Source organism: Mustela erminea, chromosome 6 (genome assembly GCF_009829155.1).
Source record: "Mustela erminea isolate mMusErm1 chromosome 6, mMusErm1.Pri, whole genome shotgun sequence".
Lineage (NCBI taxonomy): Eukaryota > Metazoa > Chordata > Mammalia > Carnivora > Mustelidae > Mustela > Mustela erminea.
In genome coordinates this window covers 47467046-47486194 of record NC_045619.1, presented here as the reverse complement: position 1 = coordinate 47486194, position 19149 = coordinate 47467046, and the positions used below count along the sequence as shown (strand labels likewise).

The following is a 19149-nucleotide window of genomic DNA, read 5'->3' as shown; positions in this document are numbered from 1 at the left end:
AAAATTTTAACCTATCTTGATTACTGATCACAAACCTGCATCAGTCTATGTCATCTGAAAACAAATAACTCAAGCAACGTATTTTCTTTTGAAACCACATCTGTCTACACCAAAGCACTCTGCCCTTTCCTTTTTGAACCTGTTCTTGAAAGAGCAGTTTCCATTCTCTGGGGGGCTTCTTCCTCCTTATCTTCCATTTGTTCACTTCAGTTTGGTTTCTGCCTCTACCAGAGGGTTCTGAATCGAACCCTCCTTTGTGACACTTTCTTTTTTCAATTGGTATTATTCTGATTCTTTTTTCCTCCTTTACTTCCTCCATGTCCTCTAGTACTTCCACATTTCTTAGAATTGGAATTGAAATTCCCTAGAATTTGAACTCTACACCCCTTTTTATACTGCCCTTGGGCAGTGTGTTCTGTTTTATGGCTTCAAATACCACATGTGTATCAATATTTTACCTCCTTCCTCAAATCCACACTCATATATTTAACTCTCTATTGCATATCTCCATTTGGTTGTTCTCTAGAATCTCCCCTTAACTTGTCTCAGGCTGAGCTAACCACCATCACTTGCACTTGCAGACCAGCGTGGTGTTTTCTTTCGCGGGGAGTGGAACCGGCACCCATCACCTGCCACCCTGGAAAACTGCCTCTTCCTTCCTGTCTGCCTCACTACCTGCTCCATACTGCTCACTGGTCTCCCCAAATATTTTAAAAATTCATCTTCTTTTATCTTTATTCCCAGTATTGCTGCTCTGGTTTTAGGTCTGTAGCACATTTCATTTTTCAGTATTTTCCAACTGGTTTTTCTTCTCTGAACTGAACTGCCACCTAAATTTATTCTGCAGGTAGATGTATTTAAAATGAAGTCCTGAGCACGTCACTTTCCTGGTTCAGATTCTTCGCTGGCTTTCCATCACATGTGGGAGCAAATCCATCCTCCTTAGTATGGCACACAAGGCTTTTAGGTCACATGTTAGGCTTTTCATTAATCATTGTTGAGCTGAATTGGAACATTCTGTGTGGATAGAGTTTTCATATAGGTTGTACCACCACCTGCGTATACCCTTGACAGCATGGGAGGTGCTGCCTTGACAGGTAGCCTGTCAAGGTTGAGGTCAAGGAATGATTCTCTAGGGGTCCCTGGCCAGCTCAGTTGGTGGAGTGTGTGGCTCTTGATCTCGGGGCTGTGAGTTTGAGCCCCAAGTTGGGTATAGATTACTTAAAAAGTAATTTAAAAGAAACCCTTTAAGGGGTGCCTGGGTGGCTCAGTGGGTTAAAGCCTTTGCCTTCGGCTTGGGTCATGATCTCAGGGTCCTGGGATAAGCCCTGCATTGGGCGCTCTGCTCAGCGGGGAGCCTGCTTCCCTTCCTCTCTATCTCTCTGCCTCTCTGCCTGTTTGTGATTTCTGTCTGTCAAATAAATAAATAAAATCTTAAAAAAAAAGAAAGAGGGACGCCTGGGTGGCTCAGTGGGTTAAGCCGCTGCCTTCGGCTCAGGTCATGATTCCAGGGTCCTGGGATCGAGTCCCACATCGGGCTCTCTGCTCAGCAGGGGGCCTGCTTCCCTTCCTCTCTCTCTGCCTGCCTCTCTGCCTACTTGTGATTTCTCTCTGTCAAATAAATAAATAAAATCTTTAAAAAAAAAAAGAAAGAAAGAAAAGAAACCCTTTAAAACCAAACCAAACCAAAACAAAAAGAATGATTTTTCTACTCCTTTGAAGAAATAGCTTAAAAACATTTCGAGGGGCTGGGTGGCTCAGTGGGTTAAAACCTCTGCCTTCAGCTCTGGTCATGATCCCAGGACCTGGGATCGAGCCCCGCATCAGGCTCTCTGCTCAGCAGGGAGCCTACATCCTCCTCTCTCTGTCTCTGCCTGCCTCTCTGCCTACTTGTGATCTCTATCTGTCAAATAAATAAGTTTTTTTTAAAAATCTTTAAAAAAAAAACCAAAAACATTCCTTTGAGGCATTACCTTTTGTGGCAGAAGCTGCACTGGAGTGATCTCTTTAGCGCTTCATGTTCAGGAGGGGGTCAGTGGTGAGGATGGATGTATAATTTCAAGAAGATTTTGTTTCCATCATTTATCCCACTACTTAAAAAAAAAGTTTTTAGTAATCTTTTGCCTCTTTCTCATCCCATAATTTATTAAGCAGTTTCAGGCATTCCTGGTTCTGTTGCACTTAGACTTTTCATTAATCATCGTTGAGCTGAATTGGCTTTATTGTTCTTTGAAGATACTGTGATTTTTACAAATTGAAGGTTTGTGGCAACCCTGCCTTGAGCAAATCTGTCAATGCCATTTTTCCAACAGCATTTCCTCACTTGGGGTCTCTGTATCACATTTTGGTAATTCTCGCCGTATCTCAAATTTTTTCATTATTATTATATTTGTTATGATGATCAGGGATCAGGGATAATGACTTCTGAAAGCTTAGATGATGGTTAGCATTTTTATTTTTTTTTTTTAAGGTTTTATTTATTTCAGCGAGAGAGGGAACACAAGCAGGGAGAGTGGGAGAGGGAGAAGCAGGCTTCCTGCTGAGCAGGGAGCCGGATGTGGGGCTCAATCTCAGGCCCTGGGATCATGACCTGAAGTGAAGGCAACCACTTAACGACTGAGCCACACAGGCACCCCAATGGTTAGCATTTTTAGTAGTGAAGTATTTTTAAATGAAGGTACATATATTGTGTTGTTAGACATACTGCTCTTGCACACGAATAGTCTGTGATACAGTGCAAACGTAACTTTTATAGGCATCAGGGAACCAAAAACTTGATCTTGATTTGACTCACTTTATTGTGACACTTGCTTTTTTGCCACAGTCTGGAAGCAAACCTACAGTATCTCCAAGATATGCCTGTATTAATTTTTTTAAATTAAACCCTTATGGGCCACGTTAAGACACGGCTGTGTGAGGTGATGTTCTTAGTACCCTTGAAAATTCAGAAGATAAGGTTCCTATCTTCAGGGAGATCACAGTTAAGTGAGTGTTGAGACAGTTAAACATTATAATAGAATGTGATAACTACCATGAGAGAGTAATGTTCATTTGATTGGGAAGACACTGGATGCCATCTAGCTTCCAGTTACCTGGAGTCCCAGACCTCCATCTCATTGTTCAGGACCCTTTCCGTGGTTTGGCCATACTTGTGTTACAGCTGACCCTGTACTCCAGTCATCTTAGACAACTCCCTTTTTTCTGAATGTGGTGCCACCTTTCATGATCTGCCATGACCTTTGTCTTTGCCTTCTTTGTACCCTCTTCTATCTCAAGTACCTGTGTCTATTTTATGCCGAGAAAATAACTATTTTCTGTTCACCTTTTTAAGTATCAGCTCAGATGGTGCTTCCCACCCCGCTAACCCAGAAAGTTACTTGCTCCCTTTTCTCTGCCCACAGGACCCTTCTCATATTCTCATACAGTGTTTAATCATAATGTGTTATCTGTTTACATGTCTTGTCTCTCCCTTTAAACTCATGACTCTTCAGAGGTACATACTGTGACTTAATCATCTTTGTGCCTGGTTATTCGCTGGCATATTACTTAGAGTAAGCTGCCACATAATGAGTCTTAATTAATTTACTATTTTACTTCTTTTGGTTTGTGTACCAGTATACTTTTTCATCTGCTTAATACTCACACCTGCCAGCATCCTTTACCTTTGTTTAGTACAGTTCAGTCCAGCCAGCTCACAGCTCACAAGAGACATAGAGTACTGCTCTGTGCTAGGTAACGTGTTAGGCGTGGGAAATGCAAATTAGTTCTTGGGAAGGAGCTTGTGGTGGAGTAGGAGCGAGAGTTAAGTAAACAGATGATCTGTCACAATTTCTACTAAGGAAGCAATGTGAAGAATGCTGTGATACTGGGAAGCCAAGGGTGCCTTGGGGGCTATGCAAGAAGTAGGACTCTCCCAGTGGCTTGGAATCAGAGGAGGCTCCGTGAAGGAACTGCACAGTTGGATCTTGAGAAGGGAAAGGAGCAGCGTGGAAGGACGAGTTGCTCTGGGGGACTGTTGAATGTGACTTGGGAGGGCTTGAAACAGAGACAGAGTTCAGATTAGATCTGTAGCCGGGGATGAGATTATAAAGAACCTCATGTCATGTTGACGAGCTTCAAATTTTTTCCCAAAGGTAGTGAAGAGCCCCTGAAGAATTTTAAGCTGGTTTTTATCAGATTTGTGTTTTTTTAATCTAATAGCTTCTTGTGCTTCCTTCCCTTCCCCTTTCCAAATATTGTCATATTCGTTCTGATTCTTCCCCTTTTTTAAGTGATATTTTAAATTTTTTCTTTGTTCATTTGGAGTTTTCCTGAACACTTAATGTCACTTAAAATCTATTATCTCTAACCTTGTATGGGAAAGAAGGATTAGACAGACATACTCTATCAGTTTTGCTGATACTTTCTACATTGACTTACTCCTTGATTGTTGGGTTGTTTTTCTCTCTTAATGAACTATTCCAAATTTTTTTGTGTGTCTTATTTACCAATCACCTTCTGCCTGGTGAGGTACATGAAGGATATACTGCAGTGAATAATAAGAATCAAAATACCTTCCAACCTTGAAGTCCAACATCCCTTTGGAAATTTATTAAAAGAGGAACATGAAATTTCTGATAAACCATTAATTAATTAATGGATTAATTCCACAAATGACTTTATTTAAATAGGGTTCCATATGAGATGAGACCCTAACTTTTGTTAAGATAATTTAAAAATAGGCAGACCTTTGCAATTTAAACTGGAAATTTGAGATTTCTATGAAGACTGCCTCACAAAATTATTTTCCTTGTCACTGAGCAGAGTTTACCAGCTGAGTGTGTGAAATCTAGCTCAGCCCTATACCATCTTGGGCTTAAATTTCCTCATGAGGATAATGCAGGCCTTGTATTAGATGATTTCTAAAGTCTTTTTCTGTTTTGTGATTTTTATATCCTACATTTAATAACTTTTTCCAAATTATCTTTCATGTAGTGCTCACATGGTCTTCTGAAGAAGCCATGGGTAGCTGTTGTAGCTGTCCAGATAAAGACACTGTCCCAGATAACCATCGGAACAAGTTTAAGGTTAGTAAAACTGGTTGAGTTCTATCTCTCTGCCTAGTCGGATATTCTTCTTTTTCTCCACATTATGTATCTTACTTTCTCACTTTTATCTCTAGACTCTTCTTTTTCTCTTTGTGTCCACTCTGCCTTTTCTTGTTTTAACAAATGATGACAATATGTTCTTACTGACAGTGTGAAATCCTCCTTTACTTTCCCTTTAGTCCTCTCCATCCAATTAGAGCCATACAGTTTTAGTAAAATTTTTTTTTAATGCCATTTTATAGGTACCTCTTCAGTCTGGTCACCACCTCCCAGTCATTGCTTCATGCCTGGATAGTTTCTTAGCTGAACTCTGCCTTGAGTCAGTCACCTTTGTGATCCATCTTAGAGTTGACATCATATTAATCATCCTCTTTCATCATTCTAAAACCTCTGGTGTTCTGTTACCTAGAGCCCAGATGCTCCATTTCTTACCTCTCCACAGCCATTTAGTGTCTCTCGTAGTCTAACCTCAGGTTGTTACACATCATGGCCTCTGGAACACACAGACCCATGTGTAAGTCGAAACCCTGCTGCTTTGTAGGTTTGTGACTTGGGCAGGTTACCTTATCACTGTGTGTGTGTTCCAGTTTTGTACAGTGGAGAAAATAATATTATCTGCAGTTTAGGATTATTTTGAGGATTAAATGGGAAAATACTTGGAAAGTACTCTGCCAATCCCAGAAATACAGACTGCTTTCTCAAAATGTTACCGACTCCTAAACTCAGCAGTGCGAGGCCTACCCTTCCGTGAACTCTGTGCCAGTCTTGTCTTGGTCTCTCTGAAACATACTTTCTTCATGTCTGCTGTAGCACTGCACCTTCAGGGTTTGCCCCACAACCCCTGACCCACCAGTTCTCTCCTGAGGCCCAGCCCAAGTCCCTCCTCCTCTCACGTGAAGGCATCTCCATCCACCCTAGGCCACACTTCCTGCCTTTTGCAGCCTCCGTTGCACCCATTTGTCAGTTGCTCACATACAGCCTTGTGTTGTTGACTTCATGTTTGTGTATCTGATACACTCACTGGGCATGTGAGCTGCTTGTGGGTGGCACCAGGTCTTACACTGCTGCATAGCCCATGCGCTACACACACGTTGGCTGGTGGATGAATTAACAAAGGAGCGAATAACTGAACCAGTCAGCGACAGTGCCTTTTACTGACAGACTGGCGAAATACGTGTATGACTCTCCAGCGGGAACATTAGGGTGGTACTAATTAAATTTTCTTTTTTAGGTCATTAATGTGGATGATGATGGGAATGAGTTAGGTTCTGGTATAATGGAACTGACAGACACAGAACTGATTTTATACACTCGGAAACGTGACTCGGTAAAATGGCACTACCTCTGCCTGCGGCGCTATGGCTATGATTCAAATCTCTTTTCTTTCGAAAGTGGCCGAAGGTGTCAGACTGGACAAGGTCGGTGGAGGCTTTCATTTTTTTTCTTCTCCAAACAGTATCACATTTGAAAATTATTCTTTCAGTTACTCTATTTACAATGTTAAAATTAATACTTTACTTTTTTCCTGGTAGAAAAAAAAATCCCCCAACTAAGTGGATTGTTAAGAAAAGAGATGCAGCAAACCATGACTTCATTTATCAGGCATTTACTCAGCACATTCTCTTATTATTTAAGATTTTCAGTAGTTGATTAGCTCCAGTAAATTGACTATGTATCTTTACTGTTACAACTTCCTGGGGAAAGAACCTAAACTTTAGAGTCAAACCGAACATGGTTTGGTTTTTTTGTGGCCTGCTGCTTGATAGGCCTTGCACAAGTTACATGATCTCTGTAGAACATCAGATTTCTTGTCTGTCAGAAAGGAATGCTGATCCCTAATTTACAGAACTCTTGTAATGATTAAACAAGGTAAGGATTGTAAACCATGGATCGGGGCATGGACAAATGGTGAAGGATCACCTTGGTAATGGTGACTTGGGTGCCCCCTGCTGTTAAAAAGCAGACCAAAGGAAGTGTTCAAATCTTGTTTTTGTCTGCCTTGTTTTGGACATAGGAAAATTATTCTGTGAATTTCCTTTTGGGTTTATGTTTTGAAACAGAGACTATCATTAATTTATCAGACATTTGATTAAAAGATCCTTCTTCCTATCAGTGCATAGAATGCTTACTTTACAGTTCTGTTCTTTGACAGGTGTTCCTGTATTTTTTTTAAAGCTACAGCTACCATTTTCCCCTTCTCTTTTATATTTATAGGTATCTTTGCCTTTAAGTGTGCCCGTGCAGAAGAATTATTTAACATGTTGCAAGAAATTATGCAAAATAATAGTATAAATGTGGTGGAAGAGCCAGTTGTCGAAAGGAATAATCATCAGACAGAATTGGAAGTCCCCAGAACACCTCGAACACCTACAAGTAAGTACCAGTTTTCCCTCTTGTATTTTGAATAATAGACATTCATAAACTTTGAATTATGGATATTTAATCTGTAACGCCTTAGAAATCACCATTGGCTAAGAAAAGTGTAATGGTTGTCAGTTCTTTTTTTTAAAGCTGATAGAGCTATAATTATAAATATTTTTAATATTTTAAGTAGGAACATATTAAAAGTTCTGTATTATCTAAATGTGAATGGAAAGTTGGAGTGGAAGGAGGATGTTGTTTGTGCTCTGGTTTCTGTTGCGTCTTACCAGAAACACCTTGCTTAACTTTCTCAGCTTAGATTCCATTCTCATTCACTTTTATCTCTATCTTCTCCCCATATCCTGCTTTTCTTCTTAAACCAATAAACAAAAACTCAGCTCCAGGGTTTGCTGCTCAGAATTTACCGAATGGATATCCCCGATATCCCTCATTCGGAGATGCTTCCTCCCATCCGTCAAGCAGACATCCTTCCGTGGGGAGTGCACGGCTGCCTTCCGTGGGTGAAGAATCTACACATCCTTTGCTTGTGGCCGAGGAGCAAGTAAGCATGCGCTACTGTCTAATGGGATGACAGACTGGGTGGAGTTAAAGCATTGCTGCGCTGATGCGTGGAAATTTCAATCTGAATTTTAGCTTTCACTGTTTATGACTTTTGTAATATAGAATCAGAGGAGACAGCATGTATTTTCTAACATATGCCAAATACGTATAGGTATGGAGGGAGACATAGCATCACAGCAGCCTGTGGACTCACAGGAGAGGTGCATCTGTAGGGAAGGACGGATAGAACTAATGGTCAGTTCCGGTTACAATAACCTCCAGTGGATCTGGAATTTGTACTGCTTTTTATATCAGTGCACTACTAGCAGCAAGGTAGCTTTCGTTGTCAGTGTTTGTATGAGCCTCTTTCATGTTTCTAACTATTCTGTTTTTCATTTGAGGAGTGAAGTATTTGGTTGAACATCGTCTGTATGTTAATTAGTTATTCTTATCTCTCGTAAACCAAATGGTCACATATCATTAAGAAATTTTTACTGTTTTAAAATCTGTTTCTCTGTGTTCTCTACATAGTAAATGAATTCTTAGTTACTATAATTACACTTCCCTCAGTTTTTGCGTTTTTTGAATTTTTTCAAATTTTATGAATAGTCTTCCAAACTTTCTTTTTTTTTTTTTTCAAGATTTATTTATTTGAGAGAGTGTGCACACGTGCGTGCTTGTGAGTGTGGAGGGAGGGACAGAGGGAAAAGGAGAGAATCCCAAGCAGACTCCCCCACAACCATGCTTCACCTCTACCCTGCCACCCTCCCACCACCCCCAACCCCGCCAAGCCAGAAGCCCAACACAGTGCTCAATCCCATGACCCCGAGATCATGACCTGAGCCAAAATCAAGAGTTGATACTTAATAGACTGAGCCACCCAGGTGCCCCTAGTCTTCCACAAACATTTTATATTGTTCCCCCAAAATATCGTTGACCTTTTCTAAATAGTGATGATTTCTTAGTAGGTTGCATTTATTTTATACCAATGCATTTTATAGAACTCTTATTAAATCTGGCAGGGTTTATCTCTTTATTTGGTCACATTATCTGCAAATCATGATAAATTTGTCTCCCTTTGTTTTTTAATGCTTGTTATTCCTTATTTCTAAATTATGTTTCAGTGCATTATGAGAATTTCTAAAAAGCATCAAAATGATAATCCCAATATGTTCCTGATTTTTTTGACAGAATGCTTTTCATGTATCAAGTACAACGTTATGTGTTATTTTAGAGTGGTTATTCTGTTTTTGTTTTTGTTTTTCTTAGATTTTTATGTATTTATTTGAAACAGAGAGGGAGAAGCTGACTCTCCACTCTGAGCAGAGAGCCTGACTTGGGGTTCAGCCCCAGGACCCTGACATCATGACCTGAGCCGAAGGCAGGTGGTTAACTGACTGAGCCACTCAGGCACCCCCGAGTTATTTATTCTTTTATCAAGTGAAGAAAGTGTTTCCACATTCCTCTTCTCTCCCCACCTTTTTATTAGTGAAAAACAAAGACAAAAGCTTTGAAGGAGAGAGAAAGTTAATCGATAAAATTTAACTGATATGGTCAGCCTTTTATTGGTTATTGTCCACTCTTCTGTTTTGCTTTAGGTACATACCTATGTCAACACTACAGGAGTGCAAGAAGAGCGGAAAAACCGCACAAGTGTGCATGTCCCCTTGGAGGCGAGGATTTCGAATGCTGAAAGCAACACACCAAAAGAAGAACCAAGTCGTGTTGAGGACAGGGACCCTCAGATTCTTCTTGAACCCGAAGGAGTCAAATTTGTCTTAGGACCAACGCCTGTTCAAAAGCAGTTAATGGAAAAAGAGAAACTGGAGCAACTTGGAAGAGACCAAGTCAGCGGAAGTGGTGCCAATAGCACAGAATGGGACACTGGATATGACAGTGACGAGAGAAGAGAGGCGCCCTCTGTTAACAAGCTGGTGTATGAAAATATAAATGGGTTATCTATCCCTAGTGCCTCAGGGGTCAGGAGAGGTCGTCTGACATCCAGCAGTACCTCAGATACCCAGAATATCAACAACTCAGCTCAGAGAAGAACTGCATTATTAAACTATGAAAATTTACCATCTTTGCCTCCTGTTTGGGAAGCCCGCAAGCTTAGTAGGGATGAAGATGACAATTTAGGACCAAAGACCCCATCTCTAAATGGCTACCATAATAATCTAGATCCAATGCATAACTATGTAAATACAGAGAATGTAACAGTGCCGGCAAGTGCTCACAAAATAGAATATTCGAGGCGTCGGGACTGTACGCCGACAGTCTTTAACTTTGATATCAGACGCCCCAGTTTAGAACACAGGCAGCTCAATTACATACAGGTGGACTTGGAAGGCGGCAGTGACTCTGACAACCCTCAGACTCCAAAAACGCCTACCACTCCCCTTCCGCAAACCCCTACCAGGCGCACAGAGCTGTATGCTGTGATAGACATCGAGAGAACTGCTGCTATGTCAAATTTGCAGAAAGCGTTGCCGCGAGATGATGGTACATCTAGGAAGACTAGACATAATAGTACTGACCTGCCCATGTGAGCCTGGAAGGCGGTACATTGTTTGCACCTTTGTGAAGTTTTAACCAATGAAGATGCAAGTGCTTCATTGTCATTTCTAAACACTAACTCCTTTTATAGACTGATAAGATTTTTTTTTCTGAATATTTCCTGTGCTTCTTTAACTAAAGGGAATTAATGTAGAGCAGGTACTCATTAAAGAACACTAATTTCAGTATGTACTACTCATTACTGTACAGCAGCATTCCCATTTTCACAGTGCCTATTTAAAATGAGAGTTGAAGCGAGTGACATGCTGGTTGATTTTATCAGTAGTCTGGACTTACGCATATCATTCATGTCTAAGTCATGGTTGGCATTTAAAACATTTTATAAAGCCTCTTGATAACGTGCATTGCTAACAGATAACTCTAGGCGTTGAAAGTACTATTTGTAGATTCACTATTCATGGTATATGGCCTCCAGCATGTAACATGAGGAATCCTGTATTTCACTAATTGTAGGCTTTTTGACTTGAGCCAAAACATGTAAAGGAAATAGAAGTACCACACCTCCTTATATACCAGTCAGTTCCTTTGCCTTCTGCGTTACTAAGAAGAGTCATGCTCCCGGGAATATGGTTTGCTCTTGGTGTGTTGAAAGGCAGGAAGGAGACAAGATTTTCTGTTTACTCATCTCATGATGTCATTTGAAGGGCATGCCCAGATATCTTAATCAGAATTACACTAGACTCAAAAAATCAGTCTCAGGTCACTTTACCCAAAAACATTTGGAAATCTGAACCACAATCTCCTGCAAGTTTCTCTCCTGTAGATTATGAACAGTGACATTGTTTTCTGGAGGCGTTTGTGCCATTAGGTTGCCATTTACCTTTAGTTTTTTCCTTTGGTGTTTGGGATGTCTTATTTTGTTGCTTAATGTCTTTTTTTCCATTTAAAATGTTCAAGTTTGTATATAGTTTTGAATTGGATTATGTGTTCTTTGTCGTTTCGTTTGCATTTTTGTCAAATTGTGGTTTTGAAGGTTCATTTGGAACTTACTGTTATTCTATAACAGGGTTGCCCTTGTCCAGTATTTATTTATATGCTGTTTACTTTTCAAGTTGATGAAAACATTCGCTCAATTTGAAACTTCACTTGTGTCCATAGGTGATCTCTTTAACAGCCGAGGCAAAAAAGGAAGCTACTTTTAACACGCAAAGTTCCCTAAAGGTACTGTGTTCTCTCTGTGGGCACCCTCCCCAGCACTTTAGCAGTGATTCCCTCGTCACGCGGCTGCAATTATATTTTGCCCACAGTAGTGCTCCTCAGCTCTGTTCTCCTTTCACTCGTGGCTGGAGCTTCGGTTATCCCTTGATTCCATTAGAATGTTAGGAGTGTTGCCAGCATAGCAGGTACAGTGGAAGTCTTAGAGCAATGAGATTGTGTCATAATTTAGGATTTAGAATGAATTGAAGTTTATATAAACTGAAGAGAGTCCATAAGTCCTTAACTCTTGGAAAATCAAGAGTGTACCAGTTTCTCAAACGCTAGAGAAGACAAGGGACGGTACAGTAGAAAGGCTAGGTTCCTGTTTTCTCTAAATACGAGGAAGTTTGAGATCATGATTTGGATCTCTCTGCCAGATGTAACTAAGGTTAATTGAGCATGAAAAGGTTTCAGTCATAGAGCACCCAACCTGATGAGTAAATAATTATAGGACAGTGGATGGGTTAGCAGAATAATAGAGTGGGACCATTATAAAGAAAATAAATTATTAAAGGTATCTTTATTATTTTCAGTGCCATTGGTTTATGTGCATAGCAGAATTTTCTTTCTTCTTCTTCTTTTTTTTTTCTGTGAACTTGGTGCTTAATAAAGTGTTCCGTGTTCTCTAGAAAGAGATCAGTGGTATAGGTATGCAGTTTCCATTTTTAATACATTGTTCCATTTATGCTTTCTTCTGAGTAGATTGCTAATCGTGCCAAATTTATGTGATGGTTTTTGTAATGTGGAATAAGAATTATGATGGAACCAGTACATGTGGTTTTCTCCAAAACAAGCAGTCAAGATAGAACCTCCAAATGAAAGGGCTGACCTATTGATTCATTTTGGAGGTTGGATACTTTATTTTCTTTCTTTTCCTCATTATTTTCATTTTCCTTCCAGATTCTAATTAGTTTTTATGTATTTTAGGTAGCTCCAATATAATCATTGCAGGTTATGCTTTAAATACTGTGTGCTTTAAAATGAAAATGGGACCAATTTGTCTGCTAAGAATTTGATTTTAGGTACTATGTGTATTAGGAAGATGTATACAACTGGTGTTTATTTCTAGATGTCTCTGGAAATCACCTGTGTTCCTATTTAATAAAAAGTAATGTAGAACACTACTTGTCCTTTGCAGTAGTCTAGTCATGGGCATTAGGCTCTGTCCTGGAAGAATGTACCTGTTACTAGGTGCATTTTAGAATGAGATATTTTATTGGGATATAATTGTGGCCATATGTTTCAGATTTTCTGAGACAGACCTAATTTTAGATATTCTGTTCCCGTTGGTAGACCATGGGATCCCACTTTTTGGTTTTGGAAATAGAATCATCGTTCATATGCTTTCCCCCCAAGAGAGTCCTCTTTTATCCATACAGGTGATAACAGCTTTTTATCCCAGATCAGAGGTTGGAAACTGATATGGGTATTACCTGTGTTTTTTTGTCATGTCTTTTACTTCTCAGTTTCATCTTCCTTTAAAAATGAAAATATGGTGCCTTCCCTCCCTCCAGAAAGATTGGCAAATAGTTCCTTTTATTTACTGCTGCTGTGGAGTGATGAGATATGCACTTTACTCTTGAAGACTCAGCAAAAAGCTTTTCACTTCCCAGTATATCCAGAATAGATCACATTTGGGACTTATGAAAATTTGCCAAGCAATCTTTGTTTTTTATAGATACTAATGTTGATCCCACAGTTCAATGTTGTAAGTCAAGCTAGTCTTTGTTTATTCCTCCCCTCCTCAAAAAAATCTGTGGCACAACATATAAAAATGTACCTCAATAATGTTCTATTAAAAATGGGACAGGGGCCTTATGTTTTCATAATTTCCCAGTAATGTGCCACCATATTTTTGCCTCAAGGTAAAGGTTTTAACAAGCTAAAAAGTACTTCCCAGTCCCCACTGTGCTGTTCCTAACCCATAATGCCCAAGTGTTTTGTGCAATGTGTAGTGTGTGTGTATAAATATATATATATGTATATGTATATACATATATATGTATATATCTCCTTGAAATAGACATACCATCAGAGACAACATTCAGAAGTAACTGATGTATTGGCATCTTGTCATATTTCTGATATGTGAGGTATACGGTACTAAATACCTTTTCCCTGATGTTTGCCAAATTTGAATAAAGGCATTGGTACAAAATTACAGAATGTATAGAAAATGTTTTTGGCTTGAAAAACTAACATATTTTATGACATACCACAGTATACTCTGCCCAAACCAGCACCCTCTCTATCCTGTTCTTTACATCCCTATTCCCCATTCCTACTTCCTCATTTTTTGGTATAACACAGTTCTTTTGTAGCATCAATACAATTACAATTCTATGACAATTGGACAATAGTAGCATGGAAACGGACTGGTATTAATAGTACAGTAGTCACCGGTGTGCCACATTTGCATTAGTAAATGCAAAATATACATTTTATAAAGGAAAAATTTTGTGTTAAGTTTTTTATTTTCATTACATTGTATAATACTGTAAGATTATTGTATGTCCTAATTTGCATTATAAATGTTTTTTTCCTACGTAAAGGCATAAATATAGCAACTTTGTATAAAGGTAGCTTGTTAGATTTTTAATTTTTTCTTTTATAAAAATTGTCTAACAGTGGGACTACCATTGCCAAATTGTATATGAAATAGGAATTTTATCCCCTATGGTTAATTTCTTTTATAAACATTCCATATTTCTCTAATAAAAGACATAAGTGATACTGTACTATGCATAAATTGTATATTAATGCTGTTTCATATCAGCATTTTAAATTTTGGTTTGCATTTTTAATATTGGCAAAATTTACCACTGTTGATTAAAACTTGTTGTATATGTAACAACATCTTTTGCCCTCTATCCCTTCCCACCCTTTGTTCTCTGTTTCTCCCTATCAGTGCCAACTTCATACATTTTGTAGCATGGCAATAAAATATAACTTTTACACTGAGGCCAAGTGTGGCTTTTTGGAGGACGTGGAGCTGGGAGGATTGCCCTCTAGTCGTTCTTTGCATATGACTTTTTGCCATATAAACCATATCTCCAGGCATGAGAAATTATCTCATATATGATGTAAACATGCTTTTAAGGACAAGTGTGAATGTGCTTTTAAGCTTAATTTTTGTCATAACAAATAAGAACTAATTTTTTTATCTTTGGAAAAGTCACAGTTCTTGGGGTACAATCAAACCTTTATTAACTGGAGTACTTAAAGAATAAGCTAATAATTGAATTTAGTTCAACAAGGGCTAAGCAACACATTTTTTAAAATCCTTATTTATTGTAGAGTATTAGTATACTGTCCTAAAAATTATATGTAAAATATGGTTTAATCTTAGATGATTTAGAATCTTGCAATGCCTTACTGTTGTCATTCTGGCATAAATTTCCATAATGAGGTACTCAAGTTGATACTGGAATCTGAGCTGACTATACACTGACCTTAAGCATTCATGAAAAACTGCTTTGTTGAATAAAATCTGATTGGAGTTCTTATGGTTACTTTCCCCTTCTTGCCGAAAGTAGATTGCAATAAAACCCCAATAAAAGTTTGGTTGGATACCTATTTAAAGTTTTCCTGTATTTATATTTCACACATTTCTTAAAACTTTATGATAAGAGGTTTTTATTTTAGTCTCCTGTCATTGCCTCCCATTTTCAAAGCGATCGTGTAATGAATGGATTAAAAGTCCATGTTTCATCAAAGTGAAATGAAATTGTAAGTGTTTGACAGACTCTCTCACAGTTTTATTCATGTGGCCATTCAAACTAGTAGTTCTCAGCTTTGAGACTCCAAACCTATTTTTGAGTCACAGCGTGAGCACTGCAAAGCCTATTTGGGTACAGCTCAAGATGGAGATCATTTAAACAATGGAGGGTTAGACGAGTCCACGTATGATTGGCTGCTTACTGTGTGCCAGACACCATGGAACCCATAGATTGGTTAAGATGTGGCAGAGATGGCATCTTGGGAAATTAGGGCATTTGTCCTCGGAAATTTAAAACTTCTTTGGGTTATTTCTGTACTTTTGAGTTTTTTTGAAGACAGTAGCCATTCACACGTTATTCTTATTTAATGGATGAGCACGAACTAGGTCCTGTGCTACCAATAAAGATAGCAGTCCTTGTGCTCAAAAGTTTAGAATCGCTTTTCTAATGGGGGCAGTGCCCTTCTGTCCCGCCCCCACCCCAGAGAACTAAGCTCTGAGACAAATATAATAAATTCTTCTGATACTTCTAGAATGGTACTAGCTGTATACCTTAGGAGAATTGAAAAAAAATAGTTACTCCAATTATTAATAAAAGTGGTATGATAAAGACACAAAGGAAGGGCATCGAACTCAAAGAGCGGAGGTTTTCAAGAAAAACCTAGAGAAGGTAATCCCTAAGGTGTTTGATGAGAGTCTTCGTAGATTTAGAGCAGGAGACGAAAGAATGTCTTAGAGAGCAGGAATAAGGTACAAAGGCACAGTTGTATATAAGTATACATAGATCATGATCATTGGTGACAAGGGGTTCCGTATGGAGCATAGATTGCCAAGGCAGGGTGGGGGATAGAGGAGGAGGAAGAAATGAGAGCACAAAGGTGTAGAACAGGAAGGAATTTTTGTTTTAATCTGAGGTGAGAATTTGGAGGATTTTAATCATTGGAGGAACAATAGTTTAGAAAGATGACTCTGGGGACGCCTGGGTGGCTCAGCTGGTTGGACGACTGCTTTCAGCTCAGGTCATGATCCCGGAGTCCCGGGATCGAGTCCCGCATCGGGCTCCCACCTCCACAGGGAGTCTGCTTCTCCCTCTGACCTTCTCGCTCATGCTCTCTCTCTCTGCCTCTCTCTCAAATAAATAAATAAAATCTTTAAAAAAAAAAAAAAAAAAGAAATGACTCTGACATCAACATAGAGGAACACTGGAGGGTGTGACATTGTAATGAAGCAGGGAGATTTAGGCTCTTGTAAAAATGGAACCTAAACTGGATAAATGCCTCTTCAAAGGCATTGTTGAAAGAGTATTTACAGGCGAGATACTGCTGTGCAACAAACCACCCTAAAATCTAGTGGCTTAAAGCACCAAATCCTGCTATTTCTCCCATTGCTATAGCTATAGGTAAGGGTGAGCAGACCTTGGAACCCACCCAAAGTTACAAGGCTAGTAAAAAGGAGCTGAAATCCAAACCCAGGCAGCCTGGTTCCAGAAGCCGAGCGTTTAATCCCTCGGGTACAAGGGTGACACCAAAGGAAGTCGGAAAGGTGGAAGAGTCCAAAACACATGCAAGGGGGAAAGGACAGATTGCCTAGAGTCCCCAAATAAGGGGTCTCCTGGTTGTTTCTGTCCTAGCTCCAAATGTCCTAGCTCCTAGTTTCTGTCCTTCATCCCAGCTTCGCTAAATTCCAGAAGGGAGGGGAATTGATTGGTTTCTCCATCACCCACAGTCTCAGGCTTGGGTAAATCTCAGGCCTGTGGGAGGAGATAATGTTTCCAGGTTAAGTGATTTGGTCCACAATGAAAACAACCCTTTTTGATGTTGTGCAGGCATCTCAGCTTCTCACTGTGACTCTTCTCAGTATGTGCTTTGGGATCTGCCCATTAAAGTGCATTTCCTGCAAGAAGAGCAAGTTTTCAAAATCTTGGTTTATTTAAAACAGCAATTTGTCCAATCTGAACACCACTTTTCATGATGGACCTTGAGAATAGTGTAAACCAGGGTCAGCATATTTTTTTCTGGAAAGGATCAGATAATAACTATTTTAAGCTTTATGGGCTAAACAGTCTGTCACAACCACTCTGCTATTGTATATAATTCTGTATCGCGCTGCACAGTATAAAAATGAGTGGGCTGGGGCAGCTGGCTGGCTCAGTTAGAAGAGCATGTGACTCCTGATCTCAGGGTCATGAGTTCAAGGCCCACTTTGGGTGTAGAGATTACTAAAAACAAACAAACAAAAAAACAACTTTAGAACTATATATATTAAACAAAATGTGTTCCAACTAAGCATTATGGACACCAAAATACAAGTTTCATATAACTTTAATGTATCATGAAATAGCCTTCTTTTTTTTGCCCCAATCATTTAAAAAATGTAAAACACAGGGGCGCCTGGGTGGCTCAGTGGTTAAGCCGCTGCCTTCGGCTCAGGTCATGATCTCAGGGTCCTGGGATCGAGCCCCGCATCGGGCTCTCTGCTCAGCAGGGAGCCTGCTTCTGCCTGCCTCTCTGCCTGCTTGTGATCTCTCTGTCAAATAAATAAATAAAATCTTAAAAAAAAAATGTAAAACACATTCTTAACTCTCCAGTCATAAAAAAAAAGGTGGGAGGTTAGATTTGGTTCCCTCCCCATAGTTTGTCAACCCCTGATGTAAACTAACCCTCTTAAAATATATCTGAAGAGCTAAAACAATTAAAAATTGTAAACATCTACCCATTTTTTAAAAATTGTTATGTTAGTCACCATACAGTACAATCATTAGTTTTTGATGTAGTGTTCCATGATTCATTGTTTGCGTATAACACCCAGTGCTCCATGCAATCCATGCCCTCTTAATACCCATCACCAGGCTCACCCATCCTCCCACAGCCCCTCCCTTCTAAAACCCTCAGTTTGTTTCCTGGAGTCCATAGTCTCTCAGGGTTCTTCTCCTATTCTGGTTTCCCCCTTTCATTTCCCCCTTCCTTCTAATGTCCTTCATGCTATTCCCTATGTCCACAAATAAGTGAAACCATATGATAATTACTTCCTCTGCTTGACTTATTTCACTTAGTGAAATCTAAGAATTACCAGGAAGTCCAAGCATTTGCTAAGTGATCAATTATTCAGAGGGAGAAAAGAGTATCAGTAGATGATATAATTTTTTTTTAAAGCACATTTTACTGTAACCATCCTAGGCAGTTAACTTGAAGTTAAGTAGAAAATTTTGTTTTTAATAAACTGAAATATTTGGAATCAATCTTGGGCTCTACCAACACATTATGTAAAAGTATATTAGTCATCTCTACTAGTGGAGGGGAAAAGAACGAGTGAAATGAGATACATGAAAATGAGCAAGCAGGGCAAAGATAAAGTAAATGTCTCCATCAAAGTTTACAAGACTTTGTCCTAGACAGTCAACGTCCAGTTAAAAGACACTTTTTAAAGTTCAATGAAAGGACTGTAACACTTCCTCGTAACTCAATAAATAACGTTTAAAATTAAAATCGCAATAGAAATATTCAGTAAGGTAACCGTAATCCCAGAACCTCCACAAACTGAAAAAGCTGAATGCGCTTGCTTCTGAGGAAAGAAGTGGTGAGGTCGGTGAGTTGTTTTTCGTTATTAGCATATAACACTTTAAACTGTGTATATGTGGTACTTTAAGGC

The 19149-nt window shown here is 39.2% G+C and overlaps 1 protein-coding gene across 6 annotated transcripts in view; it reads left to right on the top strand.

Annotated features, from left to right (window-relative positions):
* FRS2 (fibroblast growth factor receptor substrate 2) overlaps window positions 1-15359 on the top strand; it is a 117202-nt gene extending 101843 nt beyond the window's left edge. For all 6 annotated transcript variants that reach the window (XM_032347066.1, XM_032347061.1, XM_032347065.1 and 3 more), the window contains 5 exons: window positions 4975-5066; window positions 6319-6505; window positions 7302-7460; window positions 7847-8010; window positions 9608-15359. In XM_032347066.1, the coding sequence (XP_032202957.1) occupies window positions 5001-5066; window positions 6319-6505; window positions 7302-7460; window positions 7847-8010; window positions 9608-10558 (1527 nt within the window). In that variant the 5' untranslated portion in view covers window positions 4975-5000 and the 3' untranslated portion in view covers window positions 10559-15359. The remainder of the gene's footprint in view (window positions 1-4974; window positions 5067-6318; window positions 6506-7301; window positions 7461-7846; window positions 8011-9607) is intronic.
* Window positions 15360-19149: the final 3790 nt, after the last annotated feature.